General features: G+C 45.7%; 1 protein-coding gene and 1 long non-coding RNA gene across 5 annotated transcripts in view; one reads left to right on the top strand and one right to left on the bottom strand.

Annotated features, from left to right (window-relative positions):
* Nucleotides 1–2,716: 2,716 nt before the first annotated feature.
* On the top strand, nucleotides 2,717–4,580 carry DIO3 (iodothyronine deiodinase 3). Its single transcript, XM_075503591.1, has one exon. The coding sequence runs from the start codon at nucleotides 3,184–3,186 to the stop codon at nucleotides 4,006–4,008; it is 825 nt and encodes a 274-aa protein (XP_075359706.1). The 5' UTR covers nucleotides 2,717–3,183; the 3' UTR covers nucleotides 4,009–4,580.
* An 8,769-nt stretch (nucleotides 4,581–13,349) lies between these two features.
* LOC142410665 (uncharacterized) overlaps nucleotides 13,350–23,499 on the bottom strand; it is a 50,942-nt gene continuing 40,792 nt past the window's right edge. For all 4 annotated transcript variants that reach the window (XR_012775999.1, XR_012775998.1, XR_012775997.1 and 1 more), the window contains exon 3: nucleotides 13,350–14,536. This is a non-coding gene — a long non-coding RNA (uncharacterized LOC142410665). The remainder of the gene's footprint in view (nucleotides 14,537–23,499) is intronic.

Below are 23,499 nucleotides of genomic sequence, written 5' to 3' on the forward strand. Positions count from 1 at the left end.
GCAGAGCCACCGTTTCGCTATGAAACAGCGGCCTCAGGTTATACTTGAATTTTCCTATGGTAGGAAAGTGTAGCGGTGGGCCGCTGTAGCAAAATGCTTCGGTTCTCTGCTCTATCCACAGCTGAATAGGAAACCCCAATTCAAAAGTTTCCTTCAAGCTATAAAAATAAAGCAAAGTTGTTTTCAGGGAATGGAGAAAAAGTCATTTCCAAAGTCCCTATCCAGCTACAAATATGCTATATAAGAACAAATACTTTTTTTACCTCAGAATATCTCTCCCTGATCTAGTAGAGCAAAGTTTGTTGATATTCAGGGTTGCAAACCCATCTGTTTACTCAGGCTTTTGTCTGTCAGCATAGTTTGAAGAGGTCACTTTGAGAGATCAATTTTTTTTCCTGGGGGTTTCTTCAGAGCTACCACAATTTGTTATTGCGTCTGTTTAGAGGCTTTAATTTGTGGTTTTCAAGATTGCATAACTGCACAGAGAGGTGGTGAGAGGCCCACATGAAGAGTTCAAAATAAGTTTGACAATATAGTAAATATCTACTCAGTAATTTTCCCTGGACTGAGCACCATGGAATGCCAAAGAAGTTATTAATCAGGCTAGTGTATGAACATGGCTTTATGAGGACTGGGGCATACGTTTCCATTCAGACGCTAAAATGCTGAATTCCCTTCACTTGCTGTTGACACCAACTACAGATGATGCACTGGGGGGCTGCAAACCAGGCGCCTGATTAGATTACTCTAAAACAGCCTATTCGGAACCAGATAAAGAAAAAATAAAATGAGATTTTAATTTTGCCTTTTATTCAGAGTTCTCGTAATAAGTTACATAAAAATGAAGTAAGCCGCCCAGACTCCCAGGAGGAGGCTCAGCATTAATTTTTCCATTTTGCAGATGTTAGACGGGAGGCACGGAGACATGCACAGTCACATTTGGAGAAGTGCAGGCTGCACCCGGGCAAAGTTGCAGGTCCTCAGGGTCTCTGGGAATCTGCAGCCAGAGACCTGGCGTCGGCCATAGGCAGCAATGGGGCGCTCAGGACCCATACACACACTGAATGCTTGGGTTGTGTGTCCCCAAAGTCAGCGTGGCAGGCACGTGGGTAAGCAGCAGCTGTAGCAGCAGCTCAGGGATGCCTGAGTCGCATTTGCGTAGCAGAGGGCAGTGTTAAGCATTTTGGACAACTAATATCCCTTTCTGAAGAAGCTGGTGAGGAAATGATGTGCACACTGCAAGCTGGGAGCCCTGCACTGATGGAGTGGCAAGGCTGCGAGCAGAGCTGGCGTATTTTGTCTAGGACTGTGTCTATACACAAAATTAGATTTAAGCTCCATACCTCTGGGACACGTCTCCATCTAGTCCAGCAAGAAGGAATTTACAGGCCATAAATTCCTCCTAAGTGGGTGAAAACTGAAGGTGGCCAGTCTGTGCTCAGCTCCGCATACTGCAAGCGCTTTGCTACTGATAGCGCTGGGGTGGGTAGCGCTTTGCTACCCACCCAACCTAAAACCAGCCCTTGCATGTCCGCGCTGTGGACGGTACCTGGGTCTACCTGACCATGTCCATGAGGTGACACTTCAGCCATCTGTTTAAGGACTTTGCTAGACTTACTCACGTGAGAAGCTTGTGTTTATACTTCACTTGACAACAGAAAAAAAATATTGCTGGCTCCTCCTGAGTCGCCGGCCATAAAGGAGCGTCTGCCCTGACTTACAGCTCACCTGGATGCAGCAGGACGCCCAGCGAACAGGGGGACGTTGCAGAGCCAGCGCTCTCCTGCCGCCTCCACCCTCCCCGCTGCCCACCCGTCGTGGCACCCCCCGCAGCGCCGGCCGGGCCCCAGCTCCGCGGCGCGGGGGAGCTGGCAGGAGAAGCCCGGGTGACGCACGCCCCGCAGGCCCCGGTGCGTCCCCGGGACGAGACGAGAGGAGACGATCCGATCCTCCCCGAGGATGCAGGGGCCGTCCCGACCAGGCCGGCGTCGAGCGCGGCCGAAGGCCGCCTCCGCAGTGCGGCCGGGCCCCGCCTTCACACCCCGGCGCGCACCCGCAGCCCCGGGCCAGCCCGCCCCCCGCAGCCTCCTGCGGCCCCGGGGCTCTCCGCGGCGACCCCCGCTCCCGAGGGCGCTCGCAGGCGGCCGGCGACCGCCGCCCGAGGGGAGACCCGCCGCCGGGGGGACGCCCGCTCCGACTGGGGGTCCGGGGCTCGGCGGCGGGGGCGCGGACACCTCGGGCCGGGGGGCGGCAGGGCCCCGCGGCTCCCCGCCGCCGCAGCCGCCGCCGCGGCGGCTTCTCGGGCAACAGCTACCCCTAGCGGCCGGAGCGCCGCCCCGCGCCCCTCCTCCGCCGCGGGCAGCGCCCGCCGGCCCGCGCCCACCTGGCACCCCCCGCGCCGAGGCCCTCCGCCGGCGGGGCCCGGGCCGCCCGCTGCCGGGCGAGGGGGTGCCCGCGGGCCGGGGCAGCGGCCGCCTCCCGTCCCGCCGCCGCGGCGGGAGGATGCGGGCGCGGCGTGTCCGCGGGTTCGAGCCCCGGGTGCCCCCGCGGCGCCGGGGCGTGTGGCGGGGCGGAGGCCGTGCCCGGGGGCGACGGGGCCGGCGGGGCGGGGAGAGGAGGGGAGGGGAGGGGAGGGAGGCGCGGGGAGGGACGCGGCGCGGGCGGCCCGTCCCTGTCACCTGCGGGCGCTGCCGGGACGGCCGCGGCCCCCGCTCCCGCTGCCGCTCCGGCGCGGCGGCGGCCCCGCGCTCGCACAGCCCGTGCGGAGCCGGGCCGGGCCGGGGGCGGGCTGCGCCTGTTGCATTGTCCTTGGCGGGGCTGTTTGTGAGCGCCTGCCGCTATCTGCGGCCGGGGACCCCGGCGGTGCCCTATCTCGGACTCCCTGCTGGTGCCTGATAGCGGCTGCTCCCTGCTTCGTTGCACGTCCCTCGCAGCTCCCGCCGGGGCTCTCTCCCCTTTTGTCTGTGTATTTTTAGGTCATTAGAGTGGAGGGGTAGGTAATCCCCAGGCTCAAGTTCCAGAGGGGCGGGTTCTGGCCGGAGGTGGAGTCACTTTTCATTTAAATCCCTGACTATAAAATGGGCTTAAAGAGAAGCGGGATCTCAGCTGTGCTGCACAGACCCCGGCAAGCAGGGTGCGTGGGGGCCCCCAGGCAGCCAGCGCCCTGCAGCACAAGCCGCTGCGATGCTCCACTCCCTTGGCGTTCACACCTTGCAGCTGCTCACCCAGGCGGTCGCCTGCATCCTCCTCTTCCCCCGCTTCCTGCTCACCGCCGTGATGCTCTGGCTCCTGGATTTTCTGTGCATTAGGAAGAAGATGCTGATGATGCCCACGGCGGAGGAGGTGGCCAGCGCCAGCGAGGGGCCGCCCCCCGACGACCCCCCGGTCTGCGTGTCCGACTCCAACCGCATGTTCACGCTGGAGTCGCTGAAAGCCGTGTGGCACGGGCAGAAGCTGGACTTCTTCAAGTCGGCGCACGTGGGCTCCTTAGCCCCCAACCCCGAGGTGATCCAGCTGGACGGGCAGAAGAGGCTCCGCATCCTGGACTTCGCCCGCGGCAAGAGACCCCTCATCCTCAACTTCGGCAGCTGCACCTGACCCCCGTTCATGGCCCGCCTGAGGTCCTTCCAGCGCCTGGCCGCGCACTTCGTGGACATTGCTGACTTCCTGCTGGTGTACATCGAAGAAGCACACCCCTCCGACGGCTGGGTCAGCTCGGACGCAGCCTACAACATCCCCAAGCACCAGTGCCTCCAGGACAGGCTGCGGGCAGCTCAGCTGATGAGGGAAGGGGCGCCCGATTGCCCCCTGGCCGTGGACACCATGGACAATGCTTCCAGCGCCGCCTACGGTGCCTACTTCGAGAGGCTCTACATCATCCAGGAGGAGAAGGTGATGTACCAGGGAGGCAGAGGACCAGAGGGCTACAAGATCTCGGAGCTGAGGACCTGGCTAGACCAGTACAAAACCCGGCTCCAGAGCCCCAGCACGGTGGTCATCCAAGTGTAAAAAGGACCTGGCAAGAAGCGCAGGGGTGGAGAGGCGAGGGCAGGGCGGGAGGAGAGGTGGGGAGGGAGAAGGCACTGCGACGCGGATGGCAGGAGCTGTCTTCCCCCGGGGACACTCGAAGGAGGCTGCTGTGCGAGCTTTCGAGCAAGATGTGCCATAGTCCTTTCTCTATTCAAATCATGTTGATTTGCCAGCCACGCTCTGTCAATACTGTATTTCCATGTGCGTTTTGTAAATAACTTTTTTTTCCTTTTTTTTTTTTTTTTGAGAAGCGTTTACTATTTTTTAAGGAGGCTCTCTTCGTACGGGATCTGTTCCCAACTGCGTGTGTGCGCGGGTGTGTGTCTGAAAAGTTGTGTACAAGTGCTCCGTGCTGCCTAGCAAGTGCTAACTGGGATTTCTAGTATTTCTTTGTGATGACCGATTTTGAAATGGGTTTCTCTAATGCCAGGAAATCGCGTCTGATGTTGTCAAGTACTAGAACTGCCAATAGCCAGAGCTGAACGGAATGTCCTATTTATGTGGGGGGGGTTTTGTAAGACGTTCGTTCACCTTTTTTTTTTTTTTATGAATTTTTTTAAATAATAAAGGTTGAGTAAATACACGTCTAACCTTGACTGCCTCTCTCTATCTTCAGACCGCTACGTTCACTTTCCCTGTTGCCTACCTCACAATACCCTTCCCGCAGCCGAGGAGGGGAAGACGAAGCGGCAGGCGGGAGAGGATGCGCTGCTGGGGGCCCGGGGGCGGCGAGCTGCTGCCGCGCCCGGCGACGGGCTCTCGCTCGGCTGCGGCAGGAGCGCGCACCGCCCGCGACCCGAAGGAGAAGGGGGGCTACAGGGCGTCCCCAGGGCGAAATCCGGACCTGCGGGGCTGCCGGGGGAGGGAGCGCCTCGGTGGTCCTAGAGACCGGCGCGGAGGACCGCGCGCTCCCTCTCTGACCCCGGCGAGCCGCCCGCGGGGCTGAGCCCTGGGAGGGCGAAGGTGCAGGGCCGGCCGGCGCCGTGCAGGCAAGCGAATCCCGGCCAAAAAAACAGGCGAGGGAAAGCCGTCCCGGCCGGGGGAGTCGTCCTGCGGAGGACGCCTCGTCGCGGGCGCGCAGACGGGGCCGGGGCTGGGGCCGGAGCCCGGCCGGGGGCAGCGCGACCCGCACCTGCGGCGAGGCGGGGCCGGCCCCGCCGAGCGACGGCGGCTGCGGGGCTCGGGCAGGAGGCCAGCGCCCAGCCCGGCGGTGCGAGGCTCACCCCCCCTCCCGGGGGCCGGCAGCTGCGTTTCGAAGGGTGCGGGGTGCCGGAGCTCGCTCCCCCGGAGCCCGGCAGGTGAAGCCGAGCGTGGAGAGCATCCCGCAACCCCCGCAGGAGCCGTGCAAGGCCGCTCAGAAACAGCGGGTCTTTAAGCACCGCCCGTTGTGCCTCTGAACGCCTCCTTGTCCTTGACAGCAGCGGGACGAGGCGCCCGGGCTGTTCAGCCCCTGAGTAAGTTTTGGAGAGGGGGGCACCGCCCGACGGTAAGGCAAGCCGGGGACGCCGCTCTCCGCAGCTGCGGAGAGAGTCGCGCCCGCAGTACTAAGCTAAACCTGCGGAAAGCTGTTTGTAAGGGCGTTATAGCCCCTGTCTTGTCCATGGCAATGTTCCCCTGTCCCCTCAGCATTCACGGTTTAGATTAGCCCGTGTAACCGCTCCCGCCGCTTCCCCGCGAGGAAAGCAGCACCGGGCGGTCTCTCACAGTTAAACCAGCGGCTCCGACCCCGCTCCTCGGTCCCTTTCGCCCCCGCAGTCCCCGCCCTCGGCGGGAGCGGCGGGAGCGGCGGGCGCGCAGAACCCCTGGAAATCAGGCTGCTTTGGCGGAGGTGTCAAAAGATCCGGCTCAGGTGCCCGCTTCGGGCTTCCCGACCCGTCTGCCGTGCAGCCGGCTCTGCCGGCCCCTAAAACCCTTCAGCACTTCACCTTTCCACCGCCCCTCCGAGCGGACGCCCGGCCGGCCTCCCGCGGCACCGGGCTCAGGGCTGCACCGGCTCCGCCCGGCTCCGGCACCTCCGCTGATGCTGTGGGGCGGCGGGGCGAGAGCCCGAGGTGGGCTTGCTTCCCCCGGCTGCGCGCTGGGCGTGAAGCACAGAGCCCTCGACGAAGCCTCGGAGCGGAGGGGGAACCTCCGCGGCAGCCCCAGCAGGGCAGGCTGCGGCGGGACATCGCCCCGCTCCTCCCGGCGTGGGCAGCACCCGCCCCGGTACGGGAAAGGTGTCGGTGCCTGAGCCGCTTCCGGCCACCGTCCGTGCCTCTCGCCTGGTCCACGGGCGCATCAGCCTCGGCTCCCTCCCCGCGACCCCACGCGGGACGAAGGAGCGCTTCTCCCCGATCCCAGGCTCCCAAGCATCAGCAACCCCGGCTGCCTCTTGCCTAAGGACGGCGACGCCCCGCTCCCTTTGAACGTTGTTCCCGACACGGAAGGAGCCAAAGTCACCTCGCCACATCCAGAAGGAAGCGAGAGGAGGTGGGGCAGGCGCCCACACCGGGCTCCAGAGACACGGGAGCAGGTGGAGGTGCCAGCGCCGGGCGGAGGGCGGCCGCCGGGGCAGCACACCGCCACCGCGCCGCTGCCCACCGGCTCCGAGCGCAGCCGTGTCCCTGCTCCCCGCGGCGCCTTTCCCAGCCCCACGCACGCCGTGCCGGGAGGACCAAAGGCAGAGCAGCTCTTGCAAACCCGCGCAGCGGGTCTTCTCTCAGGATGCCGCCGTAAAGGACTCTCACGCAGCCGCAGGGAAGGGCGGTGGGTGCCCGCCGAGCCGCCCCGCTGCCCGCAGCCCCCGGGCGGGGCCGGTGCCACCCCGCGCCCCCCCGAGCGCAGGCGGCGGCGAAGCCCCACGCAGGGCCGGGTCACTCGGCAGCGCTAGGCTCGGCTCCCAGGGGCGTGTGAAGGCCGGAGCCGATGCCCGGCGCACCGGCACCCACCCGGCCCTGGGCGGGTGTCAGACCGTGCGGCTCCGCGCCCGCCCTCAGAGCCGGCATCGGGTTAGCCCCGGTTGCAGGGGCTACAAGGGCAGCTCTACCTACGCGGTTACTTCCTCCCCTCCCCCCCAGCTTAGTTTTCCTTACTTTACAATAAAGCCCTTCTTTGCTTTCTCACCTCCTTATCTCTTTTTCTTATCGGCTTTTGGCATGCTTTAGTTGTAATCCGAAGTTACGGGCAACCCCCGGGCACGTCCCCACCCCGGCCCGGCCCCCAGGACATTTTCCGGTCATATGGACAGAAATGATCACTGTCCTTACTTGGGTTTTAATAGTTACAGAAACAGCCTCGTCTTTACTTTCTGCTACTAGCAGATTTTGGTCAAAGGCTACCGGAGGTCAGGATTTTTTTTTTTCCCCCCTAAATAAATCAGCTTTCTGAAGCTGCATTCCTCCTTTAAACCAACCGAAAACAGAACTCTTGTTTATCACTTTCTCTTTAATCAGCTGCAGAAGAAAAATTTGCTGTGAATGCCCGGAATCCCTGAAAGAGATCACACTTTTCCTTTGCCCAAATCACAGTTATCTGCTCCTATTATATCCTCCACTTAAAATGAATCATAAGCCTCCATCCCACTGAGCTTTCTCGGGGATACTTGTTTAGCACAGACGAGAACAATACGCTTTACATCTAAAGAGCCCTGGATGTCACAAGCCTCTCCGGCTGATACAGAGTATTGAGAAACGTCCTATCTTTAAAACGCATTTTTACTGCCTTTCCACCTCCTTAGTGCCTGACAAACAGAAGTCAGAGAGCAGGGAAGAGATTTATCAGAGAGAGATCTGAGTGGTGATTACAGGTCCTGTCAATAATTAATCGAATTATGTCCTCAGCATAATTACATACAGTCCTCTAGCCGAGAGTGGAAAAGAAAGAAGGAAGTTGTGGTGTGGTCAGAGGGGGATCTCAGGACATGGTTCCAGTCATTAAAGATGTGATGTAACATTGCAATCTGGTGTATTCTGAGGCACAAATGGGGAAACACAAACGAAACCAGCTACTAAAATATTATTTGCTTAAAAGCAGGGAGACAGCAAAAGCACTTGCTTCTCTCATTAGTTGTTCTCATCCCTACTTTCTGCTGGGATTTAAAGGTGTTTTATGATGAACAGACCAGAGGTCTTACTCATTTGATCTATAAGCTATATGTTGTAGGTTTGGTATCGTTCACCACATACTAACTGACTAAATTTGATATTTCTGAGGTTTGAAATAAAAATTAAATTCAGTCCAGAAATTAAAATCAGTCCAGCAAAGCATCATATATCCAATATAAATCTAGAAATGACACATTCAAAGAATCTTGCAAGCAAGATTCTTACTCTGACACTATTTTTTCTGTACTTCTTCCAGTCATAAGGGAGATCATAATATCATTATTAATTTATTATTTACTAAGAGCCGTTAGAGTGCTCTTTTGGTACACAAATGCAAGAAAACAAAGGGCTTGATTCAGTTCTCACACAAGTTTTGCACTGGTGTAACTTCAATGACACGGGTGTAGTCACTTCAGAACCACCTGGGTGTAATTATGATCAAAATCTGGGCTATTGCACTTCCTTTGCTTTTCTAATGGTTCAAAACCCCTATTTTTCTACAGCATGCTGCGGAAGACAGACAGCTGTTTGAATACAGAGCTCAAAAATCCTTCTCAAGTTCCTCCTCACTGACAGTGCCAGTGTCCTAAATCCTGCCAGAACTTAGTCACGTCAGCACGTTTCCTCACCGTTCTGCACCCTCCCTACAGTGTGAGAGTCGTAAACCCCATCAATGCGTGTACCCTTCCACCTGTTAAGGTGCATCCTCTTGGTGTCTTGAGCTTTAGATCAGGTAGCTTTTCATTTTAAATGCTTTTAAGCATCCGGCTGCCAAAAGGAATTTGACACCTGCTTCCTCCTTTACAAATTTCTCTTTTCAGACAAATTCTTGATGATGCCTCTTGAAAAGGCGTTCATTTATGACCTCCGCTTAATTGACTACTCCATGTCTTCCTTGTCTTCTTGGCCTTCCACCTGCTCCTTTAGAGATTTTGGAAGTGGTTTACAGTGGTAAATGCACTAACAATCAACAACCAAAAACATCTTAACTAGAACAGTTAAGCAGTATTCAATACCTCCTGTGTGAAAATACGTTACAGGACAAGGTTAAAATCCTTCAGCTGATATGTTTTGTATAGGAATTCTTCTCAGGGTATAATGCTTATGCTCACAAAAGTAAGGATCCCTCAGTCTGGTCCATGGAGTTCCTGTGCCCATCAAACATAGAAGGTCAGGCCTATCTGATGTTTCCTCTCTCTGTTCCAAGTTAATAGCTCCTTCCTGACTTTGCTCATGGAAGCGTTTGCTTCCATTTCCTTTCAAGTAATAAATATCCTCCATCTTGAAAGAACCTTTAGGACACGGCCAGATGGGGTAAGGTAGTTCAACCTCCTACACATCGTTCCCCCAGTGCTCAGAATTACTTTGACACGGAGCCGATCCCTGAATGTCTGATAAAGACAACATCTAAGAGCTGTAGTTCTTACTGGGGACATTCAGGGATGAATTGGCACATGGCCCCTGGCAGAAGGGGATCCCATTATCCATTATAGAGTAATGGGCACTATAATAAACAATAAACAGATTTAAATTTTACTGAAACCCCTAGCAATGAGGGTAAGGACTATAGCAAAGCTTTCCATCTCTTCTGTCCATCTTCTCCCTCTCACCTTCTTAGGCTTACAAAGCAACTAGTGCTTGAGCAGTCTGCATTTGACTGGACTTTCACATCCATTCCAAGGCACCCTGGGTGGGATTTTTAGGATAATATTTCTGTTTCCTTGGTAGGTCTTGCTTTTCTTGCCTGAAGAGTTAGTCAGGATGTACATTCCTTGCAGTAGGCAAAATTCAGCATACTTACTTAATCACTCCAGCTTATCAGGCACAATTCCTCAAATGATGTGCCATACTGTGGAAATTAAACGAGGTCTCACAGCACAGAACCTCCCTTCAAGTATCATGAACTTGAAAAATTTTGTGTTGAAACATCTTTCAGAGCTTTCTCAGAGCGCATGTAAGTAACTTCATGAGCATAATTATGCCAAAGATATAGTTAGTGCCAAAGACCTGATAGTGGAAATAATTTCTAAGAATAAAAATCATTACATTACCTAAGGATAAATTTTAAAATGTACGCTTATGAAAAATTATATTTTATTAAGTGATAAGTAAAATTTAAAGGTACATGTTATGACTTCTTCAAATTGTGGACAAAAAGAAGTGACCCTTATAAAAACTATGGGACTGGGCTGAAGAAATTCTGGAAGTTTCACAATTCAACGCAAGAAAAAAAAATTTTTAGTTATTTGATCACTTACCATTTGTGATGAAGGACAACCAGGAAAGAAGAGGGCACAAGACTGCTGTCAACTGGATTTGCAGCACATGGACATAGAGAACATACTGTGCTACTAACACACAGACACATGCATACAATTGCAAACAGAGATCAAAATTAGACCAAAGTGGTTTTGGAACATTGGAAAAGGAGTGGCAGGCAGTTGTCCGTTTTATAGAATGAAATATTTATTTCAAAAAGTGATAATTATACAAAAATTCAAGCAAATTACCAAGTTCATTTCTATTTCTTCTCACTCTAAGTGGAACACATCAATTGCATGTATGTCAGTGAATAAGGAACAGTTCTGGGGAAATGGAAAATATTAGATGGAACTCAGTTGTCTTGTTTCCTCTATTTAATTTTATCTTTTTTTCTCTTTTAACTATATATTTCCTTCTCTAGAATGCATATCACTGGAATGATTATGCTGGGCTCTATTTGTTTTTTTTAATGTTCATGCAGATCTATAGATTTTTTTTAGTTAGTATTTAGCTGACTGATGTATCTCTGATACAAAATAATCTACTAAGTCAATAGTTCTATCTCAGTCAATAGACATCAAACTAAGTCAATAGTTCTGTCTACCTGATTAGAGCAAAGGTGTGGTAAGCAAAAGCAAGAAAAGAATTTGTAATACATGGAACCATTCCCCAGAACTGACGTGTAATGCCTCTCCTATTTCCATGAGATGTCTTCACTTGATTCACTCAGCTGAAATAATTTCCAGAAATTATCTATTGGGAGGAACAGAATGGAAGAAAAGAACAGCAGATGGAGGAAGAAATGTCATTGATCTTGCTTTTCATTTTTTTACTGACTGAACTTTGAAGTCTTCAGCCACATCCTCATGAACACAAAGAGAGGTTTGGAGAAACTCAGTAGTGATTTACCAGTAGAATTGAAACATATTGGTATGCACTATAGAAATACATCTGTGTTTCCTAAAGTTGGATAGGAAGCTATCCAGAGGGATGCATATTGGCACTTCCTGCAGACGCTGCTGGAAGCTGGAAACATCTCCTTTGTCTTTTACCACATATTCTGTGTTACTACAAACCCGCTTTGGAATCTTTTGTTTTGTTAATAAATCTAATCCTTAGAAAAGGGACTTTACAAAAAGGAAAATCAGACTTTATCTTTCCAGTCATTGAGTGTGCCCACTGACTCACAATTTACTTCCAGATCTGTCAAGCTTCTCTTGCTCAATGCAGTAAGACAGTGCTTCATGGGCCCAGAGGATGGGGAAGAAGCCATCGAGCACATAGAGTCTCCAAGAGAGACTGCAGCACTGCATTACAAATGCATGAGATAAGGCCCAAACTGTGGGACGATGAAAAGAGGGAGCCGGTTGTCTATTTCCCATGCACAGCACTGACAGTTGACAGATATGCCCAGCTAAATATTGTTTGTGAAACCTGGTACTATTTTTAATGCCAGGTGAGCAATCAGGGCATTCATTGTAATTCCCATGTCATTCGTTTTTAGACAATGGATGTGTCATCATTGTAAAATGGAATTTGGTTTTTTTTGGAAAAGAAATCAACACTTAAGACATACTTTTGAGCAAGTCAAAAGACACCCAAGGGTATGATTGTCTTGTATGCTGCTCTTTTTAATAAGGCCAAGGAAAAGCATCACTGGATGCGATTATAATCAACTGCTGCTTTAATGCAGACAATCGAAGAAGGCTCCTTACTGATGGTTGTAAATTCATCATTAAGGATACCACTCAGAGTCATTTGGCATGACATTTTTTATGCACAGAACAGAAAAGTGCAGTATTAGCTCCTGAGTGATTGGATGAGTTGTACATCCATTAATGGGCATATCAGAAAATGGTTCCCAGCTTCGACTTATCTCCTACACAAACTGAGAAGATGCAGATTGTCTTGCTGTTGTTTACTCAAATTTTTGGTGCATTTTTTCACCTGTTTATTTGAGAACCTACTATCATCATGCATTGTAGATTTTACTGCTGACTCTGAGATCGTAACAGTCTGGCTATGTTCACGTATTATGAAATCTACAGGATGACAGGCAATATGAGAACAAATTAGTTGCACTAATCCTATAACAAATAGACATTTCTCAGTTCACTGCTTTGGGAAATGAGGGAAATGGTAGATCATAAGCCCAGGAAAGCTGGACAAATTTTTGATCGAATGTTTTATCCATCCAAGTCACCAGTTCAACCTGGCTAAAATCCATGTGTCATCCACCTGAAAATTGCAAAATTATTCCAACAAGAATTCATTAAAACATAAAAACATTAGAAGTTAAAACTCAAAAAATCTATATTCATATTTTCATAGTAGACCACCTTTTTCATTTAAGATGTATCATTTCTAAATACAATTAGATTTAAATTTCCAGAAAAAATACATAAAACAAAAAATGAAAGGTTTCATTTTCCATTTTGGCCAACTCAAAAATCTATGTTTTCCTGTTACACAAGTGAAGTAAAATATACACTATTCAAATTCCCTGCTCTGTAGTCTTTCCTCCTGTTCATGAACTGTTTGTGAACTGGTTATGATCTGTTAATCTATTCTTTATCCACATACTTCATCGATCAAATTACATGAACAAATTTCAGCCAAGAACATATCAACTAATTGTTCAGTTAGGGTATTTATTTAACTGTAATATATGACCACCACTTATACGAGTGGTGTCATATTTGCTCCCCTACTGGATAGATGATTTTTTTTTTCAGAGAGGAAGTACCAAATATCAAGTCATGACATTTCTCAGATGTGAATTTTCAGATGAATAATCATTAAATGTTTAAAAGATATACAAAGTTTCTATCTAGACACCAGCATTATCCACTTTTAAGCCATCAACACATTTTCAGCACTCTGAACCAACATATTTTATTTAACCGTATGCACAAACTATAGATATAGTTTATAGGAGAGACTAGATAACAAGAAAATAAGAATGCTCTTAAAAAAAAAAAAAGAGCCTAGATTTCAGTATTTAGGCTTCCAGTATAAACAATACCTTTTTCCCCGTAAGTAATAGTGAGAAGTCAATCATACCTCAGCTGCCAGATAGTTAGGACACTCACTTAAAGGAGGAGGTTCTGGTACAAGCCCAGCCCATGTTCGTGGATCTGAACCTGGAATTTCCATATCCCTGCCAATGTCACAGCCTGTGAAATACACAAACCATTTCCTTGGACCTTTAGGGGAATAGGTACTGATCAGCACTTGTGGGGGATGGTGGGAGAAAGACTGCTCACTTTCCTAGCAAAGGTACTTATTTAGGATATAAAACAGGTATGTTACAGTATGAAGCAAAATATCAGGTGCATGCCATAACTGTGAGGCTACTATTTAATTCCAGATAATTGTCATTCTTCTTTATTTTACTCTGACCAGAAAGTCTATTCTGACTTGAGAAACCTTCCCAATGAAAATTTACTTTTAGCCAATACATTCCCTCATAAAATAGCTGAATTTACCAGAAATTTACTACCCCCCCCCCCCCAAAAAAAAAAAAAAGTTCCATTCAAAAGTTTCGGGCCAGCTCTAGGATGGACTTTCAGAGTCGCATGTAACTGCTTTCATTGCCTGATTGGTCAACATGTTTACATATCTTCCCCTGCTGTGTATATGACCAAGTATTGTGTAGGCAGGCAGGCTGGCCAGTAAAATCTCAAAAAGCAGTGAAACATTCCCATCAGTGCAAGCAACAGCTCTCAGTATAAATAATTGTCTTGTCATGTCTCCCCAGGCTCATTCTCTTTCCTTTCTTTCTCTCTCGCCTGCATTTCCTCAGAGATGTTCTTTCTCCGTCAACATAGCCTCGTGTTACTTCTCTGCAGCTTTGCTGCCCTCCATTCTAAAATCTGGCATTACAGTGAAACTTCCAAGAATTCCATTCTCTGAAGCATTATGAGTCACACTGTAGTCTTCAGCAATATTTTTAAAACACCAATGTTTTTTTAATCACTCTTGAGACCCACAGAAGAAAGTAAGGATATTATCTTGCTAACTTACAGTCGTGGTTGTTTTTTCTATTGCCACCCACACTCTCTCATCTTTCTCCAGATACTCTGCTCCAGTCTCTCAATAGTGCAGGCATATGGTATTCAAGCATGCCAGAGTCTGACTTCAAGTTTTAGTCATTTTTCTTCCTGTAAAAAGGATAGAGGGACATTAAGCCTATGACCATTTGGGAGCTTTCTTTATGTTAAGAGTTTTATTAGGTTTTATACTTTAATAAATAGTCTAAGCTATACCATGAAACTAACAGAGAAACATCAGGTCTGAGCCATAATTCATCATATCTGAATACCAGCAATGCCATGTGTCTGGTATGTCAGAGGCAGCACAGAATTCACTGGTGCAACAGAGAACATAGGAAGGGGAGAATTCCTGCCTGCTCCTTGCAGTGATTTCCAAAAGAGCCTTTTAACAGAGGAGCTGGTTATCTTTAGGAGTTGTAGTTCTAAATACTGTCCCTGATAATAAAAATATAAATCTTTATTCTCCTATTTGAAGAGCTTTCCATTTTAACAAGAAAAAAATAAACATTAATAAGCTATGGTAAAGTTATCAGTTCATTTTCATTGTATGTTTCAATGCTTTCTCCTTCTTCTTGTGCAGGAGGGATGAGGCAGCTTGTATTACAAAAGAGTTATTTGCAGCTTAGGACAGAAGTTCCACAAATTGCTGTTATCTGCCCTGCAAATGCTCATGTGACACACTGAATAAATATACCTCAAGGTAAGCACATAACACTGGACAATGGGAGTTCACTAAAGAAGATCCCTAAAGACAACAGTTATCTGAGCTTCTGTAGAGATCAGCTTCTTGCATGTACCATTCGAGGATGACTGGCTGCCCCATGACAGTCTTTAGAAAAAGCTGCCAGGAAATAAGAGGATGAAGAGACCTAGATTTCAAATTACCAGCTGATCATATAAAGAAAGTACATTCCTAGGTCTCCAAAGTTACTGAAAAATGGTCAGTGAGCTTGCCTGTGCAAGAGATGGTTGAGAGAACTGTGAAAATAAACACATCATTGAGAAATGGAGGTAGGATGAGTGAGATTTGCTTAAGAAAAGGCGAGAACAGTGTTAAGCGAAATAGAAAAGAATCCATATTAAATAGTAGCATTAATGCAGTAAGCCAGGAAGCTACGAGTGATCAAGACTCCTCAAGAATCAAAGTTAGGTGAGGGATTTTATACACACACATGCATATATTTATTTGTTTACATAAAATAAAGCACAATCATACTGAAACTGCTCATTTTACATCCAGCTCATATAGGGCTTTTCTGTCTCACTGCCTCATACCCAGAAATGTGGAAAAGCAATAAACTTGCCTTTCATTTTAGTAGGATTTTGCTCCTACTCTACGTATCTTTAAGGAACCTTGGCCAATTTTTTTACTTGATTGTACCAATCCTAAGCTTTTGGAGGATGCTGTAACTACCAGGCTAAGATGTTTAAAATTTGCTTTATTCACTGTGGGTTTTTTAAGATTAAAAAGTAAAAGATAATTTTCTAGGAAATAGGGCCAAAATATTAGCACAGTTGCCTAATGTTAAGCTTTTCAATCCACATTTAGTCTCCCTAGTGTCAGTAAAGTTGTTATACCTCAGTGACAGATACCCACAAATCTCAGTGAATGGCTGTGAGATACAACCCAGCTAAACATCAAACTATTTGTAAACTCATTATCATTATAGATTCAGAAGCCTATTTAAATACAGACATCCAGTTTTGAACATTTGTCATAAGACTATAGCAGTGATGGGCTAAGATTTTTGGTACCTGCTGATGTCATTGATCAGCTGTAGAGATTTCAGTTTTTCACCGAAGCTAGCGTTATCAAAAGAGCACCTCTTTAAGCCCCTTGTGTTTCATTATTTTGTACTACTACTAAGAAGAAGAATATCGTCATCTTCCCTGAACCCCCATCACTGCAATTTCATGCCTTGGACAGAACAGGATGCAACAGAAACAACCTCTGGTCTGGGCAGCACACGTCAGGCTTAGCAAAGAGAACGTCATCAGCCAAAGATCAATAGTTAAAATTTCCAGATTACTCTGAATCATTCTGCTGAGGGGCCTTCCTACTACCTCTTACTGGCTTTTCAGGAATAATTAGAAACAGGCGGCAGTTGCACCATTTCTGTAAGTTTAAAGCAAGCTGAAAATCAGAATTGAGTTGCTACATTTTCAACAGCAGAAAATGTCAACAGCACAGGCAATTTTCGTCTGAATTTACACACGCTTTTTTCAGTGCTTCACAGAAAGAAAAGCCAGTTGACACAATAGGGAAATCTAGCACGTACAAAGTATGAAGCTCTGAAAATTAAGACTGTTGTGAAATTTAGAAATGTGATAGTGATGTGAATCTGCATGTCTCTAAAACAGTCTCTTCCATTACAGATCTCAGATTTGTATATGTCAGACATAGCTTGAATGAAAGCCAAAGCCTAGATTAATCCACTTTCTATAAAATTTGCCTACACATGTATCTGAAAATCAAAACACAGAAAACAATATCAGAGAACTCATAAAGAAAATAATATTTAATTAGTTAGCTATACAGATGTAGAGGTTCAGGAACAGACTCACCTTGAAGGATTTTTTGTTTTGTTTTTTCTTGCACAAAATATACTTCCAGAATTCGGTTTTCTTTACAAGCATTCTTTAATGAATTCCCCAATGTTGATAATTTAGTCACAAAAATAAGTGGTTTTGTTCAGTCTTACCTTCTTTTTCTATAAAATGTCCCCTCAATACCATTTATGAAAAAAAGCAAAATAATACTTGGGGTAATCAAAGGGTAAGTATCCAAATAATTTAGAAGATGAAGACTGCATATTTTAACAAGCTTACTCTACCATGGCAATATGATCGGAGTTACAGCTGTGACAGAGATTTTAACAGGGGAAGATCGATGCAGATTTGCAGATGGAAGTCATGTTTCAAAAATGTATTAGGCTTGTCTAAAGGAACATGTGAATAAGATGACCTGGTAACTGTGGTGTTGCAATTCTATACTTGGATATCCGGGTGCATACAACTTGGATTTCCATAAAGCTTTGCGAAAATTTACAGGCCTTTAAAAGAGTGAAGCTACCATGGCACAAGAGGAACAGTCCTCTTGTGCATTATTAGCTTTTTCCAAGTTGGGAAAGAAAAGAAGGAACTAACGGTCCATTGTCAGAAGGGAGGAAGGTTACTCACAAGGCGTTACAAGGTCTCTGCTGGAATCTGTGCTGTTCAGCATTCTAATGAGTAATTTCAAATACAGAGTAAATACAAACTTTATACATTCTGCTGATGATATGAAATTATGCAGGATAGTAAAAACTAAAGTTGTCTGAGGCAAAGTATAGAAGCATCTCACAGTACCAAATGACTAGCTGGTAAAGTGATAGATGAAATTAAATGCCATTTCTAAGTTGGGAAAAACATTCTAAGTTGGGAAAAAATACACATTTTTGCACATAATGGCTGCCTGATGTACCTCTGGACAACAAAGTCTATAGAGATTTTAATGAGTTAATGAAACTATTTCTTTTAATTCATTCATATCAGTGATTCAGAGTATTCCTGATAGTGCCTTTTAATTTCGTTGAAAGTTGGTGGCATTTAGACTACCACAGTATTTTTTATAATTCCATTTGGGGATTGAGCTTCTCTGTCTTTACAGTGCTTAATAAATACAAATTAATTATCCTAACACTCTATGAGGTCAATAAACTATATAACTCTCCTCTCACATGGGAATAAAATTGAGGTATTTCAGTTAAATGATTTGCACAAAGTGCTAAAAATGTGTTGAGCAACTCTCCACTAGAAAACTGTCATTTCCATTGAATCCTTTCCTAAAAGAAATTTAATTTAATTTAAGCTTTTCTTGACAAAGTGGAAAACACTCCTAAAATGTAGATATATTTCAATCAGACAGTTCTGGAAAAGAAAGCTTCAAATTTTCACATTACAATATTTTATATTTTTAAAATTACAAATTTTTAAACTGAATAACTTTATTTTAGCCAAACACTACAATTCAAATGACCCAAAGCAGTATCAATTTGAATCTTTTTTTCCTGAAGATGTTCAACAATTTGCCTTTTTGTTCCCACTTGGGATGACTTTCTTTTACAAAGTCTTAATTTTTTTGAGCAAGAGAAACAAAAAAGTTCATTCCCTGACCAGATCTGCTTGTCCATTACATGCCATGAGTTGACAACACCACAAGAACTAGCTTTGAGGAATTCTTAACATCTTCTGTGTAGAAACAACATCTGTGTAGCAGTATCTCTTCATAGATTAAATTTTCTGGGTACAGAGTAGGTCCCTGCTGATTAACATTCCCTGAAGCATCCTACAAGAGGATGCTTCGTATGCGTGCAGGGGATACCCAAAAAAATGGAAGTGTCGTGCCCCAGACGTACCTAGGCTGAAACTAAAGATTATACTGGAAGATGAGGAAAAATACTGCAAAAAAATTACCTAATTGTAATAGAGGACTTGATATCAATTTTCAAGTCTGTGGTAGTAATGGTAGTAACAGCACTGAACCATGATCTGAAATGATGGGCTTCACCTGCTCAGTCAATCTGTAATTCTACATACAGCCCAACTAAGGCTCTATGCATATGAATAGATTGCATTAGGTAACTACCTGTACCTTTTTAGATTTCTTCAGCTGCTGGGCTTTACCCTTGCAGGCTCTTTGTTAAGTATGAAATCAAAATGTGTTAAAATAACCCCATGCACCGATAAATGCTGGGAGAGGACCAACTGGAAAGCAGCTTTGCAGAAAAGAACCTGAGGTCCTGGTGGACACCAAGTTGAACATGAGCTAGCTATGTGCCCTTGCTGCGAAGAAGGCCAAAGTTATCCTGGGCTACATTAGGAGCAGTGTTGTGAGCAGGTCGAGGAATGTGATCCTTCCCCTCCACTCAGCCCTGGTAAGGCCACAGCTGGAGCATTGTGTTCAGTTCTGGGCTCCCCACTACAAGCGAGACATAAAGCTACTGGTGAGAATTCAGCAAAGGGCCACTAAAATTATTAAGGGACTAGAGCACCTCACATGATGAAAGGCTGAGAGATCTGGAACTGTATAGTCTGGAGAAGAGAAGGTTCAGGGCGATGTCCTCAGTGTATATAAATACCTGAAGGGATGGTGTACAGAAGATGGAGCCAGGCTCTTTTCAGTGGTGCCCAGTGACAGGATAAGAAGCAATGGGCACAAACTAAAACATGGGTGTTTCCACCTGAACATCAGGAAACACTTTTTTACTGTGAGGGTGACTGAGCACTGGCACAGGTTGCCCAGGGAGGTTGTGGAGTCGCCATCCCTGGAGATATTCAAAAGCCGTCTGGACATGGTCCTGGACAACTGGCTCCAGGTGGCCCTGCCTGAGCAGGGGGGGTGGACCAGATGACCTCCAGAGGTCTCTTCCAACCCAAGCATTCTGTGATCTGTGATTCTGTGAAATATTACTCAAATTGATAAAGGATTAAAGAGGGAAAATGAAAGAATAGAGGAATCATTTTAAAAAATTAGTCTTTAACAAGAAAACTAAGGAAAAGATGCCTGAGCAACTAGAGCAGCAGAATCTTTCTGGTACATTTATTTATAACAAGTACTTAATAAAACAGCTAGAAAAAATATAAACCAGAAGGAGGACATATGCATCCCCAGATCATAAAGGATTTAGCTAGTTAATTTATGAACCACTGACAATTAAATTGGTATGCCAAGAGGAGCAGGTACTGAGAAATGGAAAAATTCTAAAGGGAGAAAGATGGATTAACACTTTTCCTATGGAAGTCCAAGTCCAACTAACTTTCCCATATCTCTCGCTTCTCCTTCCAGAAAAATAATTGAATAAATGCTATTAGAAAAAAATGTATGAACACAGAGAGAGGCCAAGAGCATACTAGAACCACAAGCAACAGAAAATATGAATAGGATCAAAAGATCATAGGATAATTCAGGTTGGAAGGTATCTCTGGAGTTCATCTAGTCCAGCCTCCGGCTCAAAGCAGGGTCAGCTATGAGATCTGACCAACTTACTCATGTGCAGTTTGGTCTTGAAAACCTTCAAGGACTGCACAACTTCTCTGAGCAATCTGTTCCAATGCTTGACTGCCCTCACTGTGAAAAAGTTTTTCCTTATATCCAGTCTGAACTTGTCTTGTTTCAACTTCTGTCTGTTATCTCTTGTCCTCCCATCATGCAGCACTGTGAATATCCTGGCTCCATCTTCTTGGTGACCTTCTACTATAAGGTCCTCCAAAAACCATATCTTTTCCAGGTTGAATAAACCTTAGCTTCTCCTCCTAAGGCAAATCCTTCAACCCCCTGACCATCTTGGTGGCCCTCCACTAAACTCACTTCAGTTTTAAATTTAAATGACAAATCCTGGGAAAGATATATAGCACACTCATTTCAGAGATAACCATACTGTAGTGGTGAATAGTCTTTACAGGTACTGACTTTATAGAATAGTTTGGAATCCTTCATCTTAGAGAACTGATATATAAAAGACACAATTTGAAAAGATCTCCCTATTCAGGAATGAATATAAAGTTTTGCTTAACTTTTATTGAGACCAAAGTCCTACTTAGACAATTACTTTTATAAATCTACTTGCATTTCTTAACAGGGATAGACTCGAGCACATGTTAAAGCGCTTTCCTGAATCTGGGCAAAAGTTATTCTATGTAGAATATAACCTGTAAATGGACTTTATATTTGATTACAGTGCCTTTCAAAACTTTACCCACAAATGATTCACATTTTCCCAAACACTGACAAAACCTTATGCACTGCAAAGTAATTAAAAGCCTGAAACAAAAGGTAATGGAAGAACATATATCAAGTCTGGAAAGAGGTGGTAGTGGACACAACAGAGTTCACCCAGTATTACTTAAGATTTCCATTAGCTATCCATGGTGATGGTGACAGATAAACAGCACTTACATTTGTAAATTATATTGTACCACTATGAATGCTAGTGAAAAGAGTGAAATACAATGCAAAGGAGTCCGAAAATATCAGACTATGGAAGCCAATACTGCTTGCCTTGCTTATACAAAATTCCCATTAAAACAACAAGGTGTGCAGAATTTGGCTCCTGGATATAGGAAATAAAGGAACAAATCCAAAGCCCACTGAAGTCAATAGGAGACATTCTTCTGACCTCAATGGGCTTTGGATATCACCCAAAATGAGATTCATTCTGGAAAAACGCAAGCTGAAGGAAATAATCATTCAAAAAGTATCTGGGAGAGAGATGTTTGGAAAACCTGGAAATCAAAGAATACCTAGGAGACTTTGTGTAATATATGATAAGTGACAAGAGCTTATGAACGCTCTTACAAGATTGTACCTTTTCTAAAAGCCTATTAGTCTAGAAATGAAGACAGAACATAAGAGAGAAGAAAACAACCCATTCCATCCAGTTAGGGAGCAAAAGTCACAAGGATATCACATCACAGTGCAGGCAGGTTGTTTTGTATGGAATTTACAATGTGCCAAGCATCAAATAAAAACACAGCACTAAAGGTAATCGTCCCGTTTGAGAAACCACTAATTTCTCAGCTCTTCTCCCAGATGTAAGTCTGCTAGTATCTACAAAGATGAAATGCACAAATAGTTTGCATATAGGAATTTATGGTCAGACTTCAATATGAGGCAAGTGTCACAAGTGATTTGGTCCCCTTCTCATTTTAGTGATGAAGGTCAACAGAGCCTTTTAAGATTCCATCTTTCCCACTATACATTAATATCTTGTGCTAAACCAAGGATGTCCTTCTTCCTCTTTGGTGGAAGGACACTCACTTTCATTCTCCTATAGACCTTGCTGCTGCTACGTGGGGAAAATTTCTAAGAAATTACATACACCTCAGTAAAATGAAGGTCTGACCTTATTCTCAAGACCAAAGGGACTCAACGTGCACACTATAAACTCTCAAGCTATCTATCCTCAGCAATCATTTTCCTACAATCTCATTGCTGAGAAAAGGATAAGGACATCTGTAAGCACATACTAAGTAGCAGAAAAATAATATAAACCAATGATAAAGGTATTTTCCCCCCATCTAGTCTTCTGCCCACAGAAGCACCTATGCTGTTTCCATTTATTCAGTGAAAGAATCTAAGAATGGTTTGCATAAAGAATAAACTGATTGTATTGAAAAGCTATGGCAGCCTGACTAACCCACCTACTGCAGTTCAGAATGGCTTGGTCCTTCTCTGCTGTCACTACTGTTGCTGCTGAGGAAAGGAAAACTTTATTTCTCACAAAAAACCCCCACCCCACCCCCAAAACCCAAACTCCAACACCAACCATGTGTGGCTCAACAAATAAGATTCATCAGGCTTTGCAGTTTCCTGCTTTATTGGTCCAGACCATCTCCATATATATTTTGCTTGTAAGACATAGATAAGAAAAGGGTGAAGACAACCAGACATCCCTGAATAAATGTACTGGAATAAATAATTGTAAGATGATTACGATAAATATCATAAAGCTCCCGTTCATTCTAGAATGTCTTTAGGTTTGTACACTGTAGATTATGTGCTACTTAGTATCATCATTTCTGGTTTAAAATCTTTCTTTCCTTAGATTTTAAAACAAGAATAACTATTGTTTTGGAATTGTATAGCTCAGCCTTCACAGAAAATGTTGGAAAACATTTTATTTTGAAACATTCATGCTTATGCTTCATATATTTTTTGGACCACTTCACATTTAAAGCTCATTGGCTTTTGCTGGAAAATCATGCCTCAACATGACTGTAATTCTTTCAGTGGGCTCAATCCTGCGAAATCCTGAGCACTAATTTCTACTGACCAATTCTTAGGTTTTCTCTGGATCTGATCTTTTATGACATCATAAAAATGTCAATGGAATGAAGTCACAAATAAAGGATTAATTCACATGGGTAGGAAGAAAAAGGAGCACGGGTTTTAAAACATGAAGCTTGTAAAGAAAATTCCTCAATAATACAAATGGGAAAAGAGAAATTGTGGATAACATGATACACAAGAGAACATTTCTGAGTAGACTGCTTTGCAAAATCTTTTTATAAAGTTTCAGCAGGTTTTGTAG

Source organism: Mycteria americana, chromosome 5 (genome assembly GCF_035582795.1).
Source record: "Mycteria americana isolate JAX WOST 10 ecotype Jacksonville Zoo and Gardens chromosome 5, USCA_MyAme_1.0, whole genome shotgun sequence".
NCBI lineage: Eukaryota > Metazoa > Chordata > Aves > Ciconiiformes > Ciconiidae > Mycteria > Mycteria americana.